At 44.1% G+C, this 20556-nt stretch overlaps 1 protein-coding gene across 2 annotated transcripts in view; it reads left to right on the forward strand.

Annotated features, from left to right (window-relative positions):
- Positions 1-20556, forward strand: part of GLRA2 (glycine receptor alpha 2) — a gene marked incomplete at both ends in the record, with an annotated part of 151425 nt that overhangs the window by 103424 nt on the left and 27445 nt on the right. For both annotated transcript variants that reach the window (XM_084258037.1, XM_084258036.1), the window contains one exon: positions 18683-18832. In XM_084258037.1, the coding sequence (XP_084114163.1) occupies positions 18683-18832 (150 nt within the window). The remainder of the gene's footprint in view (positions 1-18682; positions 18833-20556) is intronic.

The raw sequence follows: 20556 nt of genomic DNA on the forward strand, positions 1-20556 counted from the left end.
ATCCCTGTCCCATCTCTGACACTAGCTGTCATTCCCCTGGTGTTTCCCTATTAAACATAGTTCTGACTTTTGCATACATGTTTTCCAAAAATTAATTTTGTTGACTCTTTTATCAAGAATTTATGTTGAATTTTACAAATATCTGTTTAGCATACTAGATGACTTTATAATTTTCTGCATTAGATTCCAGATGGTGTCACAGAGAATTTCTAGTCAGTTTTGTCTATTCCAGAAACTAGTAAATGAAAGAAACCTTCTAAATCATAAGGCAGACATAACAATGACACCAATTTCAAAAAAGACATCACATACACACAAGCTACTATTTGGTGGCAAACAATTCAGCAAGGCCTAAAAAATAGTAAGTTAGGACTGAGTGGGATTTATTGAAGAGTACAATGATAATTTGCTATAAGAAAATCTGTTACTAAAGTACTTTTTAAATTTATCTAAGAAGAGAAATAATATGGATATATGCTGAAAAAGGTAGCCCTTGAAGAAATAAATTCTAGAGAAATGATCTACTTAGACTTACTCTTTTTGTTCCTTCTGGGATCAGTTTTAGTAATAAGTCTTATTTTTCTACAATATTTCCATTTCATCCAGGTTTTGAAATACATATAAGTTGAATAAAGTAGTCTCTTAAGAGTATTTTCTTTTTGTTTATTTCCTATTATTACTCATATATCTATTTTCTTTTCCTTGATTAAGCTAGCTAGTTGTTTACCTTATTTTTATATAAAAAGCTAATTTTTCATTGTATTCATTTTTCAATTTCCTTTTTCTAACTCATTAATTCTGATTTTTATCTTTATAATCCCTTCCTTCTACTTTCCTATGGTCCATTTTGTTGTTTACTAATAAAAATCTAAATATAAATATTCAGATTACTGCTTTAGATATACCTTACTAGTTTTCTTACTATTTTCTATAAATTTTTTCTACAAATTTTCTTACAAATTCAGTTTATATTTCCCCTTTTATTCAAGGATGAAAAGAAATACCTTTCCCCCCAAAAGTGAGGACTTTATTTTCTGGTTTTTATTGGTTTTGTTGTTTATTTTGAGTTTTACCATAGTATCATACGAAAATGTTTCTGTACTATCTCCAATTTTTTAAATTTATTGAGGCTCTCTGTAGTCTAATTCATGGTTGACTTTGTGAATATTGTATGGGTACTTACAAAGAAAGCACATTCTCCACTTATTTACAGAGTTCAAAAAAATCAGATCTTCCTCATTAATTATGTGCCAACTTCAAGTCTCAACTTACTGAACATTTCCTTTGATAAATGTTTTTAAGCCATATACACCCTACATACAGATGGGTTCCTTTCTTCTCTGCTCCTCTAGTACCTGTACTTCCTGCTATTTTCACAATTCTTGCACTGTACGAAAACTGCTTATTTACTTATCAACACATTCAAGGTCAGTGAGAACAAGGAGTGTGTCTTGCACACTTTTATTCTTAGGATCTGACTGCTCATAGCATATAGAAGATCCTCAGAATCATTTATTGAATGAATGAGCGAATATCTCCGTAACTTTCCCTTCTTTGGAATTGATCTTAGAGAAGAATACCATAAAGAAGGAGAGAGATACTGGGAATAAAATATTAAGGATAGACTAGAGATGTCTGGCAAGTAGGTAGTCTTCAAAATAGTCCTATAATTCCCATCCAGACACCAGCAGCTTAGCACGTGGGTACCCAGATGTGGGTCAGTAGCACACACAAGTTCCAGTACATCCAGAAAAATGACTAAGTGGCCAGTGTTCCTCACCAGCATTTTCTACTTCCCTTATCCTATACCCTGCTCCTGAAAGTCACTAATCCCCCAACTGTTCTGGTATGAATATTCATAAACCCCCTGAAGGAAAAAAAAAAAAAGAAGGTTTTCCTTTCTGCAATGGAAATTCTTGTCAACTGGACTAGTCTCGATTGAGTATTGGTTTTATTAAAGTAATTTGCAATGATTTGTGACTATTAACTTAATTTTTCAGGACATATGTTTATCCCCAAAAGGAAGCCTGCTCATCTAAATAAATACTGAACTAGTTGCTACTTACAGCTTCTAAATAGTCCTCCACCTCCATGCTTAATCAAGCATTTGGAGTGATTGGAATCTGCATAGTTTATTTATTTTTTAAAAAGATTTATTTATTTATACAAGCACTGGGTACAGTCAGAAGTGTGGGAGGGTGAGAGAATTTACCAGAGCCAGAGCAGGGAGCAGAACAGGCAGACTGATGAAGTACACTGCTGAGGGGAGCAGCGGGAGAGGTCTGCGCGCCATGTGGGACCCTCGCCAGCAGTCAGGGATCGAACCGGCGCTGCTTTGCACCCCAGCACTCAACCGCTGTGCCACCAGGGAGGCCCGGAATCAGCATAGTTTAAAAGCAGCTAGCCAAGTACAGTCTCGCCCTGTCCCTTCACTTATCTGAAAGATTAGGAAATTCAATTAGCTGATCTCAAAAGTTGCCTCAGCTCTAAAATTCTATGATTGCTATTCTGTCATCTTGCTTTTGCAAATTACTTTAAATAACCCCAATCACTCCTGGAGAATTAGTAAGGCAAATAGTGAATTCATAATAAATCCTCTCACTGGGGCTGGGAATCATACAGTATGTTTTTGACCATCCATAGCACTGAAGCATGCGATGAATCATTTTTAAACATGAGTACCACAAAAATCTATTACCAGTGATCAAAGGCAAAAGAATGGGGAAGTGTGTAAGGGATCGCCTGGTCCAGACCCTTCCCATATGCATAAATCCCCTGGAAAAGGGTATTACAGGAAGCATTCTGATTAAGCAAATATTCCAGCTAATTGTTATTTGTAAGACACTACAAAATACAATGTTGAAAACATAAAAATAGTCCAAGTGTTAAAAACAGAATGAATATATAATGTCTCCATGGAAATGAGTTTTGACCAAGAACCCTGTTCCAGGCCTCACTTTGCTCTTAACTGGTTCTTTGACATTGAGAAAACATCTCCAGTTCTCTAACCTCAGTACATGCACTATAGAATGTAGAATAGAATGAATCATACATTAAAATATTTTTGAAAGAGCTGTGTGCCCTATATATACACAATACTAACTGTTTATGGTAACAACATGCTTCACGATGTTAGAAAAAAACTGGGCAAAATTCATGCAATTTAGTATTTTCATAATGTTACTCATAAACACAATGCCTTCAATATTACCACAATGAGTCATAATATTGAATCAAGTTCAACAAAAGTTTATGGAAAAGAGCAAATTCAATTATGAATTATAAAAGCATAAATGAATCTCTAAATAGCACTTGGCAGAATAAACAATTTGCATCCTGTTTATCTAAAAATTCACAAGAATAATTTTGCCCTATTTTCTGAAAATTAAAATTTGGGATTTAAAGGTAAAATTGAGTTATGTCAGGCCAAAGAGTAATTTTAAAACAAGAATTGGAGCAGGAAAACTAGCCCCTCACAGACTGCATTTATTTCGAATTACAGCAGTTGCCCGAAATCTCTCAAGTGCTTCCATCCAGGCACAGAAGACTGACTCCCCACATTCAACTTTAATGAAGGTCCTAAATTGGATGAAACTATTAATTAATCTAACTAATTTGCCATACTCAAGCATGGACTCTAATGGCAGGATGGGGGTACAGGAGGGCAACTCCGCTGTGCTGGTGAGCAGTATTAGCATGTGTGAGCATTTACAAGGAACCAGCACCAGTTCCAAGCACGGTCCATTTGTTATTTCAGGTCTAGTTTAAGCCTTACAGCAAGGCTCAGAAATGGACTTTATTATTGTCCCCATTTTTCAACTGAGAAATCTGAGGTACAAAGTGATTAAGCATCTTGCCCGAAGCGTACGCGTAAGAAGGGGGAAGGCTGTATTTGGAGCCTCCAAGTTGAACACCCGGTATTAATGGGATTTAGCAGCACACCAACCAAACACTGATAAGAGTGCATGGCCCTCATCTATTTTCTTATCTCTCTTCACCTCTGTAATAGCTTTCTCAAGGGCAGGAACCAAATCTTAATTATCTATATGTACCTCTCAGCATCTCACATGTGGGAAACAATTTACGATGACTTGATGGTTGACTGGTAAAAATAATTCACTCTAAGACCCTATATCTCTATATACAATGGCAATAAGAAATCGAAATGAGAATTTAAGTGATTTATGGGGGAGGGGGACCCTCCCAGTAGAAAGTGATGAAGTATGAATTATCCAGTTATACTTTCTAAGGTAATCAAAATACAGAGAAAATTTATTAATTCAGACTACCTTAGCAGTAACTTGAATTGTAATACATGATTAGATCAGGAGCTCATAACATTTTTTTCTGTAAATATCCTAGGCTTTTATGATGCAAAATCTCTGTTGTAACTACTCAACTCTACCAGGGCAAGCAGAGAATAGCCAGCCATAGAGAATATGCAAATGTATGGGTATGACTGTATTCTAATTAAACTTTATTTTCCACGCAAGAAGGAAGCATAACAGATTTAATCCACGGCAGTAGTTCTCTGAACCCCGCATGCCAGCATAGGTAGAATGAGTGTAAAAAGCTACTTTATACATTATCAAGCAGGGAGCGGACTTCAATGAATAGATTAAAAATGAATATATTACGGCTCTTGCTCTCTTACACCCAGATATCGTACCTATTATTTTTCTTAAATCTTCCTCTTTAATAAGTCCAAAAATGAACTCTCAAATCTTACCAAATTATGGATTCATGAGGCCCCAAATGAACAACTTATCTGTCCTTTTCCCTCTTCCCTCCTGCCGCACCCTCTCCTAAAGATACTCTACACTAGTCACCTATTGCTGCCTAAGGAACACCACCCCCTACACACATACACAAACTTAGTAGCCTAAGCAGCATTTTATTTTTTTATGGTGTTCCTATTTATTTATTATTAAACAGCCTTTATTTTTTTCACAATATAGGATTTCTCCCCTCAGGCGGAGTCACCATAGTTTTCCCATCACCAAAGTGGCCCCTGTCTGCCATCACCCTCCTCTGCTCTCTCCTCCCCCACCCCTGCCCATTCTCTACTCTTTCCCCTCCCCCCTCCCTCCCCCTTTCCTCCAAAATGTCTGAGATTTACAGTCTGCTTTCAAGGGTTGGTCCTGCAGTTTGTCTTTGTCTGATCCTTTGTTTGGTTTCTCTAGACTCCACATATAAGCCCAACCATCCAACATTTATCTTTCTCTTTCTGGCTTACCTCACTTATCATAATCCCTTCTAGCTCCATCCATGTTACCACAAATAGCATGAATTTATCTTTTTTGATAGCTGAGTAATATTCCATGGTGTATATAGACCACATCTTCTTGACCCACTCATCTGTTCTGGGGCATTTAGGTTGTTTCCATAGCTTGGCTATTGTAAATAGTGCTGCAATAAACATAGGATTGCAGGTTTACTTTCAACTTAGTGTTTTTGTTTAAGCGATATTTTAATATTACAGCTTCTATGGATCAGGAATCCAGGCACAACTGAGCCAGATCTCTGTTTCAGGGTCTCTCACAAAGCTAAAATCAAGGTATTAGCTGGGTCAACAGTTTCCCATGAAGGCCTAACTAGAGAAGGACCCACTTTCACGCTCACTCATGTGGATATTGGTAGGATTCAGTTCCTCCTGGGCTATGGGACTGAGTCCTCAGCACCTCATAAGATATTGGCTGAGTACCCCCTCAGTTCCTTGCCAGTGAGCCCTCTCCACGAAGGCAAGCACATGGAAAAGCCTGAGAGAATGCTAGTAAGCAAGCGCAAGTGATTTGGAAGTTGATCTGTTATAACCTAACCATGAAAGTGATACCCCAAAGCATTTGCTGTATTCTATTTATTAGAGGCAACTTGCAAGGTACAGTCAAGGTAAGAGGGTTACCCCAAAATATGAATACCAGGAGTCAGGAATCATTGGGGGCCATTTTAGAAGGCTGCCTACTATATACTATTAAAACTAAGTTCGGGGTCTCCCTGGTGGCGCAGTGGTTGAGCGCTGGGCTGCAAAGCTGCCCACAGCCTCTGCAGCGCCGGTTCGATCCCCGCCGCAGGCAAGGGTCCCACATGGCACGCAGACCTCTCCTGCGTCGCCCGCTGCTCCTCTCCTCAGTGTATTTCGTCAGTCTGCCTGTTCTGTTCCCCGCTCTGGCTCTGGTGAATTCTCTCACCCTCCCGCACTTCTGACTGTACCCAGTGCTTGTATAAATAAATAAAAAATAAATCTTTAAAAAAATAAAATAAAATAAAAACTAAGTCCACATTAGTCTTTTAGTATAATGCTGTTAACATTTTAATTGATATCTTGTTAATAGGAATACTTTGTAGCTTCATAATAACTACATCCTTATAAGCTCAAAATATAAGGATGACTCAGGTTCCTTAACGAATTTCACACCTAGCATGGAATAGATTTATATGATGTGTTTGCAAATAAGGTGTTCTTATTATTTCCCTGACCCCAAGAAAGTTGGGATAGGTTGAAGAACTTTTGCACAGTATTAGATAAACAATATTAGCTTTTGTTATGGTTATGTAATTGTAATCTCATGAATGTAAAATTAGCTGTGCTGAGCAAAGTGGAACATGGTGAGTTTTCAAGTATATGCATAATATAGGTCCCCAATTAATTTGATATTCTCCAGCTTTGTGTCTGAGCTGAGTCAACGCTCCATTCTTTTTTTTCCTAAATATTTATTTATTTATGCATACAAGAACTGGGGTACAGGCCAGAGGTGTGGCGGATGAGAGAATTTGCCAGAGACAGAGTGGGGAACAGAACAGGCAGACTGACTGAAATACACGGCTAAGGGGAGCAGCAGGCGAGACAGGAAAGGTCTGCTGCACCATGTGGGTTACTCCCTGGCCAGCCTGGGATTGAACTCGTGCTGCAGAGGCTGCAGATAGCTTCACAGTGCTGTGCTTACCCCCTTGTGCCACCAGGGAGGCCCAACGCTCCATTCTTACTGATGATGTGCAAATGACCAGACATTGGGCTTTTGTCAATAAGGAATTTTCGGGATGCTGTGAGGTTGGCTGGCCATTCTGGTTCTAAATGATGCACGATGTAGCAGATATCTCCGCAGCAGGCCTTCCTGACCTCATTTCAGGTTTGGATCACCTACTCCAATAAACTGCAAACCCTGTAACAGGTATTTGGATGCAGATAGCAAGCTGAGAAAGTTGTTCAAGTGCCAGAAAACTCCCTTAAGCAGAAAAGCAGAGGTCCCAGGGTTTGGGGTAACTTTGCAGGAGACACTCCCATCATTTGCAGGATACTCAGGGTATCTGCCACACAGGATACTCGGGGTATCTGCCACACATGTAAATGCTTTCCATCAAAACAATCTGTAGGCAAGGAAGTCGCCATTTTAGGCAAGCTCCGCCCAGCACAGAGGCTATTATGGGATGGTGCTGTAGACAGAACAGTGGCATGGCGGCCCTTGCTGGGACTCACAGTCCCCCCACCATCAGACTGGGAGCCTATCCTCTCGTCTCTTGGTTTCCTCTCTCGTCACAGAATCAGAGTAACAGAAGCCTTAGAGGAGATTCACCCAGTCCTTTCATATTCCCAAGGGAGGACCTCAGGCCCAGAGAGGTGAGTGAAGTGGTCAAGTAAGCGAGGTCAGCCAGTGGCAAAGCCAAGACCCCGATCCCTGCCATCCACTGGCCGCTCTGTCCAGTACAGCCCTGCTGCCTCCTCTTGTTTCACATAACCCTACAGGATTGACTTTCAGCAAGAGATGGAGACTGATCTCAAACTCTCTGAAGCAGATCTAGGCAACTGATGTATGGGGGACTGGTGTGTTCTAGGAGTGCGACCACAATCTTTTCACATTTATAGCTTATCTCTATTAGCAGTCTGCACTTTCCATATTGAAATATAATATCTCCTGATGGCAAGGCCTTTATTTCTTCAAAGAGCCTGTACATCTATGTGTGTCATTTTATTCAGGAGGCTGTTGGATTTCTGTTTAATTACTAACAGACTCCTGCAGGCTAGTATCTATTGCAAATAAGTATCAAGTTGTTAGGGGGTGAATCCTGCTTCTGGTTTTTGTGGTGAGAAGAAAGGCATGGAGCTTATTTACATCAAAATGCTGCTCAGCTACAGGAAATGGACACAGGGGAGGCCAGATCTTTGGTAATTTACAGTAACAAAAAGTAAGATCCCCAACCCAGTCAGAGGCTTTTGTAGCGCATTAATTCCCAACCTCTGATTGACCTGCACTCATTTTCTTGTTTTCTCCTCCCTACATGGAACCTGGAGCATGAAGGGGGCCTGGAATTTTTCCATTTCAAGTTCACTTTGGATGGCATCAAACAGTAGGTAGCTGATTAGCTTCAAGAGCTTTAGGTTAGCATGCACCAGGCCTGCGTGCCCAGGGTCCCAAGTCATGAAGGGAAGGTTCTGTCAAGGTGGCCCCCATGCAGACATCCTCACTGACCTACTGCTCCACTCTCAGCTCATATGCAGGTGCAGAGCTGATACTAAGCCAAGACACAGGCCAGAGGTTGGGTGCTAAGGTTTCTGGGCTACCACTGACTGCCAGTCCCCTGAAATGAATCATTCCCATGCAAGTCTCAGGTGTGAAGCACTTGTTGGACCTTCAGCAAAGGAACACCTGTCCCCCTCCCCAGGATGCAGGCTCCCTGTGCTCAGACGATTCAGGTGCATTGTGGGGAAGCTCAGCACCCGGAGAAGCCTTTGTAGCTGGAGTCATCCCAGGATTCTGGGGTTTTGTGAGGAAATGGCTTCTCTCTCACTGCAGGTTGAACTGAGTCTTTAAGACTGCCTCCCCACTGAGCCCAGAATTAGCCATTTTCTACGTATCTTAGCCACCAGTCCCCTCAAAGTCGACTTGAATGGGGAGTGCACCATCGGGGTTGCCATGAGACAGGAAGAGCCTGTACAGACCCGCTTGCTCTAATAACCTGTCACAAAGGGAGCGGGGCTGGCCAGTGCTGCCTTCCTCATCTGGCCTCCTCACACTGATCTAGGCAGCAGAGCCAGAGTCAGGAGTCAAAAAGCTCAGTCCAGGAGGTGGGGACCTCTCTCGGCTCTTCCATACTCCTACCCCATCAAGCCCCCTCTTTGGGAAGCACAAGATGGAAAGCAGGAGAAAAATCTCTGTCACCATTCCAAGGCCTCTTACTCAGCCTTGGTCCAAAGGATGAGACTGGACTGTTTTTATGAAACATCTGCCTCTCTCTCCTTACTCACAAATATGAAATTTGAACTTAGGGGCCGGGGGTGATAAAGGAAAAGCAGAGCCTTCATGCACTTGCTGGCTGAGAGAGCGAAGGAGGAACAGCCTCTCGCTCGTCTCTGAGTCCTCCTCCTCCTGGCAGAGCCACGGACGCAGGCATGACCCCCTGCTCCTTCTTGCTTACCTACCCCTCTGCACACACGGTCTCACCACCTTTCACGTGCGATGTTGTCATCTGGTGAAACCACAGTCTGTGAGTAATTCTCCTGACTCACTCCCCAGGGAGGGAGGTTCCCACAGGGATCAGTGAGCCAGAAAAGCACAGATGGCGCCAAGCCAGAGTAGATATAAAGAGCGGCTTGACCACTCTGTCCTTGGGTGATCCTGGTAAAGTTAATGAGCAAACTGTGTTCTTATCTTTATAACTGAGGCCACCCAGAATCCTGTTGCTGCAAGTTTTTTGTTGATAGCGGTGGTTTGTTTCGTATTGTTTTGTTTTTATGCCAATTTATCTCAGCCCCCTGACGCATAGGCCAGCTCCCCATTTTATGTGAACTTAGATTATGTGAATTTGAAATAGGGCAATATTAAAATACTAATAATGTCTTAATGCAGGCACAGAACCGGAGAGGCAACAAATTCTACTTTACACTTATTGCTCTGGGGAAAGCTGTCTTGGATTATGCAAGTTTTGAATTATGCAAGCCTTCAGGAGCACATCCCTGGCAAACCAGTGTGACTGAGGGGCTACAATTTGTGTTAAGATGAGTGCTAAAATTTACATAAAGCCTCTCATTCAACCCTTCAATGATGTGATGGCACTGGGATCCTGGGGCCTCTACTTCAGTACGAGGAAACTGAAAGTCTGAAAGGTTAAGTAATTTCCCCAAGTTCAAGATAGAATTCAAATCCAGGTTGGCCCAGCTCCAAAGCCATTGGCTTTCTTCTTTCCTTCCCTAACTATGGTTTTCACTTTCCTTCCCCGTACCTCCCCCGCCACATGTATCCACTCAGCGGAGCACCATCTCATGACCCCCCCAAGCCCGGGGCTGTCTTTCCAACATGGCAAGTGTCCACTTGGTTTTCTTCGTCACTGGCGCGGTTCCTGACTCCCACTCCCGCTCATTCCTGCCCCTGTGTGAGGAGCAATACAGGGCACTTGTTTTTCTCACTGAAGGTGCAGTCGCAGGAAGCAGACTATGAAAAGGAGCAGTACCCCAACCCCACCCCCCCAGCCCCCACCCCCCCCACCCCACCCCCCGCCGAGAATGCGATGAGACACGTGACAGACACACCCGGGGGCAGAAGCCCCCTATCCCTGCTTCCTCCAGATGCCAGTCCTTCCTCACCTCAGCCCCTCTCGCAGATGCCTACATCTGGTCAAAGCTGAGACTGGGGTGCCTTACTGCAGGCTGTGCCCGTCATCCCTCTAACAGTGGGCATCACCGTGTATGCCTCCTGTGTTCTCGGCGGGCAGGTCTCCCCAGGTCTTTCTTCTCATGCACAAGACTGACATGGGCAGTGAGCCTGGGTGAGCTACTTAGAATATTTTCCTGAACACCATAATGCAGAGAAACTTATTCATCTTTGGAAATAAAATCGGCTCACTGACCCAGGACCAACACACTAAGTGGCTGCTGAGGCCCTGAAGGGCATGCCGTCTAAGGGAGCACCATCTGTGACCGGTAGTAGGCTCCGGTAGTAGGCAGATACCAGGCTTGAAGGCACTGCCACCCAATGGCTGTTTTTGCAAACAGCACCTTCACCGGAGTTGGGTTTACTCTCCACTCATCCCAGAACCCAACAAGATAAGACCTGGAGAGAAAGTGGGACTGGAGGTGGTGACGCTGGGATAGGCCAGGAGTCAGTGCTGCCACCATCCCTCTCTGCCAAGGAAATAGGATTTTCCTGGCATTAAACAGCAGGTCTGGGCTCTTGAATTGGGCAACTTGGCAGTGAAATTGTCACGATGAAACTATACATTACCTTGACTCTTTGGCACAGATTAATTAATTCAACTGTCTATACTTTTTCTGCTGATATTTTTACAGTGACTAAATGTAGGTAAGAGACAAAACAGTAAACCAAAGCCAGACTCCTCACTTCCACCTTTGTTGATGACTAGCTGTGCACGATTTAGACTGCATTTCATAAACCTACCTTTCTCCCCCATAACATGGGAAGGAGAGGATGCTGGTGTACTTTAAGGCACTGCATAAAAGACAAGCTACTAAAGACTTCTGTTCCAGGTAGCAGAACTACTGCCCAGGCGACTGTGACCAACATGGACCTCTCATTTTGACAGGGTTAATTTCAAATTGTCCTTCTAAATTACGTACAATGAAACTGAAAAAAACTTCTATTCTGATTAGCACACATAGTTTGAAAATAATGAAACACTGATTCAAGCAAGTGGGTGTGAGAGATCAGCCCATTTAAAGGGAAGTATCTTGTATTTTGAGAGGCCCTATGAATTCCATTTTGTCTCTTTTCCATTAATAAGTAATACTTGGTTGGCACTGGTCATCTGGGATTTCCTGTGCTTTAGAGAACTTTTCTCTGTACATGTTCAAAACCAATCTTCCCTGATTGGTTGCTGGGGGACTGCCACGGCTTGCAGGTCAACCTAGAGACAGGGAATGCAAGCGTATTTTGACTGGCACGTTGTCACAAGGGAGTACCTTGTCTGGGAGGGACGCAGAGGGCACAGAGCTATAAGGACATGCAGGCAATCTTTGTCTCCTGAACAGCCAGCTTGATGACAAAGGTAATGGCGCAGTTTCTGAACACAGACAAAACAAACTGTAGGGCTAAAGCAAGTAAGCCATGGCTTGATTTTCCATTTTGAAACGGATATGAGTATATAAGTAATGAAAACAAAATTAACTCACGAAAACTTGCTAAAGTTTTCAAAAATGCCAAGACAGTGTTGATGAAAACATCTCCAGAAACATTAAAACGAGGCCAACACAAGCAAACACCATCTTATTGACATGCCTGAATGACGGAGACAGGTTTTGTTATTTAAGGGCCACAAAAACTTAAAACACTTGACTAGCTCTGCTTTTTCACCAGATATGTTTGTAAACTACATGAATTATGGAATCACGAGAATAATATTCTTTCCCTTGGTGCAAACTAATCATGAGCAATCTGGCTATCATCAGCTGGCAACCTTAACAACAACAACAAAAACCTAAGCTAACTTTTCCCCTACCTTCTAGTCTCTAGTTTTTTCTCTCTTTTCTTTTTGTTGGTAGCTGACCCTTCACATGAAGCAGTGATTGTGAATTCAAATACCACTTGGGTACTCTGTCAATCGACAGAAACAATGGGCTACTTGCTATAACCACCGAGACTTGTCCTTGGTGGCATGGACCCCGAAGTGAGTCTTCATCCTCCCAGCACCCTGCTCTCTAGCTGGGCAGGTGAAGCATGCACACGTGAAGCAAACACTGAACTGCACGATCCCCCCGTAAGTGTATCACAAACTCTAAAGAGGGGTAAGGCCACAGTATGCTAGATCAGAAGGAGAAAGAAAGCCTCACTCTGAAGATAGAATTTGAGCTACCTCTTAAGGAATTTTCTAGAAATAACAGGTTAAAAAAATGTAGGAAGAATTTCTATGCCAGGAGAAGAGTAGAGAATAGGATTTCTCAGCCTTAACACAACTGACTTGTGGAACTTGGTAACTCTGTCATGGGGGGCTGTCTGAGAAATCCCCCTGACCTCTACCACCCACTAGAGACCAGTGATCAACTCCCCCTCCCCAAGCTGGTATACCCCAAAACACAGCTCAGACTTGGCCTAATGTCCTCTGGGGCAGCACCACCCCTGGCTGAGAGCCACTGGTGGGGGGAGGCACACAAACTTGGGTTTGGGCTTTTTTCCCCACCTTTTCTGAGTTTATCAGCCTCAGAATCACTGGCATTTTGGACTGGATAATTCTTATTTGTGGGGGCTGCCCTGTGCTCTCTAGGATGTTTAGCAGCATCCTTGTCCTCTACCCAGCACCTCCCCCCGGCTGGGACAACCAGAACATCCCCAAACATTTCCAAATGACCCCTGGGGTGTAAAATCACACCCATTTGAGAACCACCGGGATTCTCAGTGGGAATGGACACGGCTTCCTCAGGGGTAAGTAGAATTGCTTAAAGTACAAGGTCCTCATTAGGAAAGAGTGCAATCAGATTGAGTAACTAGGGTGGACACACGCTGTGTGAGATACTGAATACCAGCGCCTGTAATAGGCTGCCACAGTGTTGCAGATGTGTTGCAAAATGAAACTGATGTTTTAAATTTAATCTCACAGAAGGAAAAAGATAAAGTACCACAGGAAGAACTGAAAGCAAAAGGCTATCTGGAAAGTTGTTACAATAACTAGATGTAAGTGTGGCTAACCAGGGTTCCGGTGACTTCTTGAGAATGGAGAGTAAAAGAATAAACCCAAGAGTGTTGCCCAGAATCAAATGTTGCGCCTTTGCAGCAGACTGAGTATTAGAGACCAAGGCATGGGAAGAACCAATGGTGAAACCAGGTTTGCTAGCGGGAAGAAAGGTTCAAATGAGTAAGTGGGCAGAGGGAGGTATTCAATGCACTTGACTTTGCAAATTCTAGTCACAGGCGTCTTAGAACCAGCACAGGAATGCTGGTAAGAGATCAACGTTGAGTGATGGATTTGGAAGCCTTGAAATCACAAACCCCGGAAATCTCTGTGGTTAATACAATAAAGGCATATTCCTCACTCACATGACACTCCACTGTGGAGGAGGTGGCCTTGGGTCTTTTAGGGGTCCAGGTTTCTTCATTCTTAAGACACTGCCATCATAAATGGGTGACATCCTAGGTGCGTGCAGAAGGGTTAAATCCTAAAACTCTCATGGGAGATTTCAGAGGCCCTAAATTCTGTCCACATTCCCTGGGGGAGCCAACCGAACTGGAAAATCAAGTTACAGATGTCCCAGGAAAAAGAAATGGGGCTTGTGAGAACTTGGCCAGTCTCTACAAGGGGAGAGCTGCACACACACATACGTGCACACACACAGAAGAATGAGAAGAAAACTACCAAAGTGGGGTCATTCATTGTGACACCTGAGAGGGAAGCGTTCAAGGAACAGAAATAACAAATGGGAAAAGAAGATCCAGTAAAATACTCAGAGAGATTCAAAAGCTTGGACAAGGAGCAGCTCTGTGTAGAGTTCAAGTGGTGAAAGGAGGGAAAGAATGTTTCCTTAAGGGGGGGAGAGAGCTGCTGTTGCTCATACTCTGCTTTTGGAGACCAAGAACACCAGAAAAATAAGCAAAGGCCTGACACGTCCCCACCTCAACAGCATCATTAGCTTATCTTGATGAGCGTTCTGAAACCCCGCCCCTCTGCCCTGCGAGCCCCCACCAGCACGCCCGGGTCCCTGTGTGGTTCGTTCACCACCCCTGGGCCCCCTACTGTCTCCCACCTCTGGCTTTCACTTTCATAGCTTCTTCTACCCATCAAAGCCCCACTCCTGAGTCAAATGTCACACCATCCAGGAATGAAGCCTTCTCTGATTTTCCCTGTCAACAACCACCTCCCCATACTCCACCAGCCTTTTGGTCTTTCCTCAATTCTGGCATTTGGGGTCCATCACCTGTATCAGCTACCTGTGCACGTGACTGTTTCCCTCAGGAGGCCGGGGCTTCTGAAGCACAAAGCAGGTGAGAGGAAAGCAGAATCCCAGAACTAACCAGACACTTTAGTCTAGGTCCCAGGTTGGCAAACATTTTGATAAAGGGCCACATGATACTTTAGATGCTGGGACCACATGGTCTCTGTTACAACTACTCAATGTGTCTTTTGAGCGCAGAAACAGCTAGACAGAGTAAGGAGGTTAGCATGGCTGTGTTCCAATAAATCTTTATTTAGGAGACATGTGGTGGCCAGGTTTGCTCCACAGACCATAATTTGCTGCTCCCTGACTTATGTGAAAGGCATCCTCTGGAGCAAGGGTGAGTGGGGTCCCCTGGAGTGTAATCTGGGACATCCTGGGAAGAACTGCTGAGGCTTAGTCATCTTTTTACCTGCTGCTCCACCTCCCTCCCACCTGCACCCAGTACAGTACCTTCCACCTACGAGGCCCTCAATGTTTATTTTTCTAATTTAAATATACCTTGAAAGATAACAACACAGTGAATCATAATAGCATTTTGAGAGCTTAATCAACTTGGAAAACTATTTTGCAAGATTGTAGTAAAGTAGTTCAGCAAGGGATCGTGTAAGCCTGAGAATAATAAAAAGAAAGTGACAGGGGAAGATGTGAGCTAAAAACATCTAAGGATTAGCAACCAAAGAGAGAATCTCACATCAGAGCTGGGTAAAAGCAACAAAAAGGCATTTCAGCCTTGAGAGACCAGCACCCAGGGACATCCCATCCTGTGTAATGGCAGTCTCTCTACGCCCTCTGAATCTGTGTGAGTAACATATTTAATACCAGCGCTTTAATGCTGGAAAGATGTTCGTGACTTGGGGGAAACTCAGCGACCAACTAAAATGATTAAGAGACTGAAAAGATTCATTTATGAGCAGCTATAAAAAAAAAATACGTGCTTGGCCTGCTGATGATAGAAGGAGGTGGGGAAAGGTTCACAAATGGCTGAATGCTGTCAACACCATGAAGGGGAGAAAGGATGGTCAGTGTTACTGGACTTAACTCTTGGGATGGACATAGCTCAGGCATTGACAGAATCTTCTCGTTATATGATCTTTTTTTTTAGAGATTTATTTATTTATGCATACAAGAGCTGGGGTGTAGGCTAGAGGTGTGGGAGGATGAGAGGAGTCACCAAAGACAGAGTGGGGAACAGAACAGGTGGACTGACTGAAATACACTGCTGAGGGGAGCAGCGGACAAGAAAGGAGAGGTCTGCTGCGCCATGTGGGTCAGCTCCCTGGCTGGGTATCGAAGTTGTGCTGCAGTGGCTGCTGATAGCTTGATAGTGCTGAGACTTAACCCCTTGTGCCACCAGGGAGGCCCCTCATTATAGGATCTTAAAACATTTACAGATCATCTGAATAATATATAACTGGGAATGCAGCAATTGGTAATATCCCATTGTCACAGGAGAAAAGGATTGCTCCCCAAGAGCAAATACAAGACAAATTATTGTTTATTAAGGAAAAGAAACATTCCAGAAATGCTGGGTGTGCTGCAAAAACTAAGATGTGCTAATAGCCCTCTCTTCAGAGTATCAGCTACACGCAGCTCTGCATGGCGTGGAACTGTGCAGCTGGAAACATGAGCTGGAAGATACCACCTTCATTCTGTGCTCGCTCAGTCACCTGTTTACCCACCCACTCCTGTCTAATGCTTGCTCACTGCTGGCCAGGTCCTGCGCTGCTAATGCAAAGAGGAACGCTCTGCAGGGCCTGTCCCAGAGAAAAAAAACCCAGAAAAGCTGACAGTGCCGATGTGGGCAGGGCGGCTGGCAGACAGAAGGAAGCCACGGGTCCATTGGAGGGTGAAACAGGAGTTAGCAGAGTGGCTCCCAGCCCAGAGAGGAGGAGCTGGAAGGTCAGGGAGGCTTCTCAGAGGACCCGGTCTCTCAGCCAGGTCCTGAAGGATTCTGAGGAGACCATTAGCCACAAAGAATGGGGAAAATACTCCAGGGAGGAAGAGTGACAGAGCCGAAGTGCTGGAGACAACAGAGCTGGCTAACGAGCAGCTGAGGCTGACAGAGTGGAAGGTGGTGGTAACCTTCAAAATCATCCTTGGACTATATTAGGATTGGGGGTGATTCTGATTCGCCTTGTTGATTTTTCTGTCTTCTTTTAAATTTCTCCATTAACAAAACTCACAGCCTTGTGTAGCCAAATAATTGCAAACATTTACATAGCACTTACTCTGTGCCAGACACTATTCTAGGCATTTGCATATATTAAAGTGATTTCTATCTGCACAGAAACTCAACAAGCTAGGTACTCTTACTGGCCCTACCACACAGATGAGGGCGGCAGAGGGAGGTGGAACACCTTGGCAAAGTTAGAGAGGCAGCAACAGACAGTGCTGCTCACCCGCACCACCTCGCCTCGGGCCCTCTATTTCCCTGTCATTGACTCCCACAAGCCCACTCTATAAAAACTTATCAGAGATACAGTCAAATATGGGGGGGGGGGTGTAGGGGACGGGTGAAGGCTCATAGCAATAAAGTTTATAGTAGCAAAAACAAAACTAAAACTCACCTAAATGTCCTATAATACACAATGATGTATCATGGCAGGGACCATAGTGCAAGCATTGGAAATTAGGATTTACATCAAAGTTCAGAGCCCTGGAAATGCTGACTATAAAGGTCAAAGGGTGTGTGTGTGTGTGTGTTTGCGTGCGCGCACGTGCATGCGTGCGTGTGTGTGTGTGTGTGTGTGTGTGTGTGTGTGTGTGTTACCGGAAAAGGAGATCCACTAGTCAGACTGGGTTCCATTTCTAATTTAGCTCCTCTGCCACTTAGCCTTGTCACCTGGGGTAATAATTCAACTTCCGTACCCAGTTTCCTCTTCAGAAAGTGGTAAAATACAGTTGTAACAGAACAAAATGCTAACTGGCTGGTAGGCACCCCATCTCAAAAAGTAGGAACCCCTGTTTATAAATCAGAAATAGAATGTACATTTATGTGGCTGGCAGTTTTGAAGCATCGCTTGTGGTCTGGGATCCAGTACGTTACAGCTTGATCTGGTTGTCTCCCTGTATTTTGAGAGAGAACTGCAAGCCGAGGGGGACGAAGCGCGCTCTCCCTGGCCAGCGCAAACGCCTGCTTTCGGAATCTGCTTTTCCACAGTACAAGACTGACTAAAGTCGCAACCGAAACACTGACGGGTTCCCGAGACTTCCTTCTGAAACAGATACTGCCCCAAGCTTAGAATCCAGATCGCTTATTTTGGTTTAATATTCTTGAATCGTGATGGCTTGAAACGCTTGAGAAATGTGTCTTCATGTCATTTTGGATCAACAGATTGACAAGAATGACAAACTGGCTTTTGTAGGGTCAAGGCCATACATAGTTTATTTCTCATGCAAGTTTAAGATTTTCTTAATGGGAGGCCCCCATATTAGCTTTTGAATGTTAAGAAAAAGCAGAAGGAAGTAAGAGAATAGTGTCCATCCTCTTTCACCTCAAAGATTTATTTTTCTCTTTGGTTTCTTAAGGAAATTATTGTCACATCTGGAGCTGGTCTCAAGGCTAAGGCTGCTCAGCAGGTGGGCTGTACAGACTGAGTGAGATGACCAAGGGCCCGGAGCCGAGGGGGGGTGACTTTCCAGAATCACAAAATAGAATGATGCATAGCTGCAGCGCTTTCTTAAGGAAGGGCTAGAACATCCTTGACAGAGAACATGAGTTATTCCACAGCTGCTGACTGCATCCGGAACCTGGTTTCTTTGGCACGTTCTCATGGACCCCCTGCTCTCTGTCCCTCTCCCCCCGCTCAGGTCTCCTACGTAAAGGCGATTGACATCTGGATGGCGGTGTGCCTTCTGTTTGTGTTTGCCGCCTTACTGGAATATGCAGCAGTGAACTTTGTCTCCAGGCAACACAAGGAGTTTCTGCGGCTTCGGAGAAGACAGAAGAGGCAGAATAAGGTACCGTTGACCCTCAGTGCAAAGTCAGGGCAGGGTAATGTCACTGGGGAAGCAGAGGACCACAATGTGCCCGCAGCTAACGATGCTTTTTGTCCTGATGTGTCCTGTACCAGTGACCGCTCAGCTGATGTGTTTAACATCGGGGCTGAGCTGCCACAGTTAGCAAGTGTATCGTTACAACCGAGTTTCACATACACAACAAAGAATTTTCATTTTATGTCCCCAATACTACGTGAGATATATACTTACATATTAAAATGCTATCTGCTGTGTATCTGAAACTTCAGATAAGAATAAGCAAACTGGAGGAACATGAGCCCATGGGGGGGAAGGGAAGAAGTTGACTGACAAAATCAAGATTTCACAGGAAGGAACGACGAGGATAAAGGCACAACCAAATGCCTATGTGACTGAGGTTGAGTGGAGGAAAAATTACCGAGCACGATGCGGTTCGGGAATGACCACGGATGGGGTCAATTATCCACAGGGCTATTGAAGACCCTCCAGGAAAGGTAGCATTCATAAGAATATTGGGTTGATAGTGCAATTGGTGTCAAGGCGTCAAGTAGTAGGAGTACAATTGGTAGATGGCAGCACAGATAAGGGAAATCAAGAATGAAGTCTAAACACCTGAACTTGAGAGATGCCAAAAAAGCTGGATTTGTGCAAAAAGATGGCTGGACCATTGCAATGAGGAGCAAGGAGGAGCCCAGAGATGGCAGCTGGGGGAGGCTTGTAAAGGGAGACACCTTAGAGATGCCAGCTGGCAGGCACAGTCACTGGTTTGTATTCCTTAAAAATACATTTATTGAGAAATGCAAGCTTGCATGTCTGGCATGGAGACGTTCTTCAGTTTGACCTGTTCGCTGCAAAGTTTAATCGACAAAGACTTGAGAGCGAGGTAGGGAGCAGAATAAATCATGCTTGACCTTTGCAGTCAAGACTTCTATCACTGATGATTGAATTTTGAAAGAAAAGAGCAGGAGATATTTCCAAAGATTTGTCCTTAGATAATGGCATCTTTCTACAGCATCACTTGAAGTTTTTCGAGTATGAACTATAGTAAGAAAACAAACGGTGATGAGCGCTAAGACAGGTTAAAGGCCTAGTCTACACCGGACACAGTTCTAGACACTTTCCATCCAGTAACTGATTTAATCCCAATTGTGTGCGCCGTGTGACCACAGTCTCCTTTCGGCAGAAAATCCTGCTTGCCTCCTACCCCTGTGATTCAACACCTGTCCTGGGTTATTCATTGTAAACATGATACTCTTCCGAGTAGTTGGAGTAGAATAATCTGAACTGGGTTAGACTGGCCTCCCCCGTGTTTCTCTGGCTTCTGCATGGTGTGATCTAGGCTGGAGACACACGGAGCAGTCACAGGCTCACTTTAACACGTGGTGGAATCTGAAAAACAACCATTACCATCCTGGGCCTCATTTCTGGATCTTTTCCAGACGCAATGTCCTAATGCCTTCTTTCCAAGGGAACACGAAGGGAGCTCGCTCATGAGACTGGGGATACATGATTCTGCCGGTGATGGGACATCACGGCCCTGTTGGCCGCCAGTCCCGGGTCACAACCTGGCCTGCAAAATCCATGAATCCTCTAGGCCACCACTTGATGGGGTCAATGGAAAACATGTAGATTCACAGACTCGATTCAGTGAAGGTGAAACAAAAGAGAGGTTGAGCAGTCTTGCTGTGGAGCATCCGAACGCTCAG

Source organism: Talpa europaea (genome assembly GCF_964194135.1).
Source record: "Talpa europaea genome assembly, chromosome: X".
NCBI classification, from domain to species: Eukaryota; Metazoa; Chordata; class Mammalia; order Eulipotyphla; family Talpidae; genus Talpa; species Talpa europaea.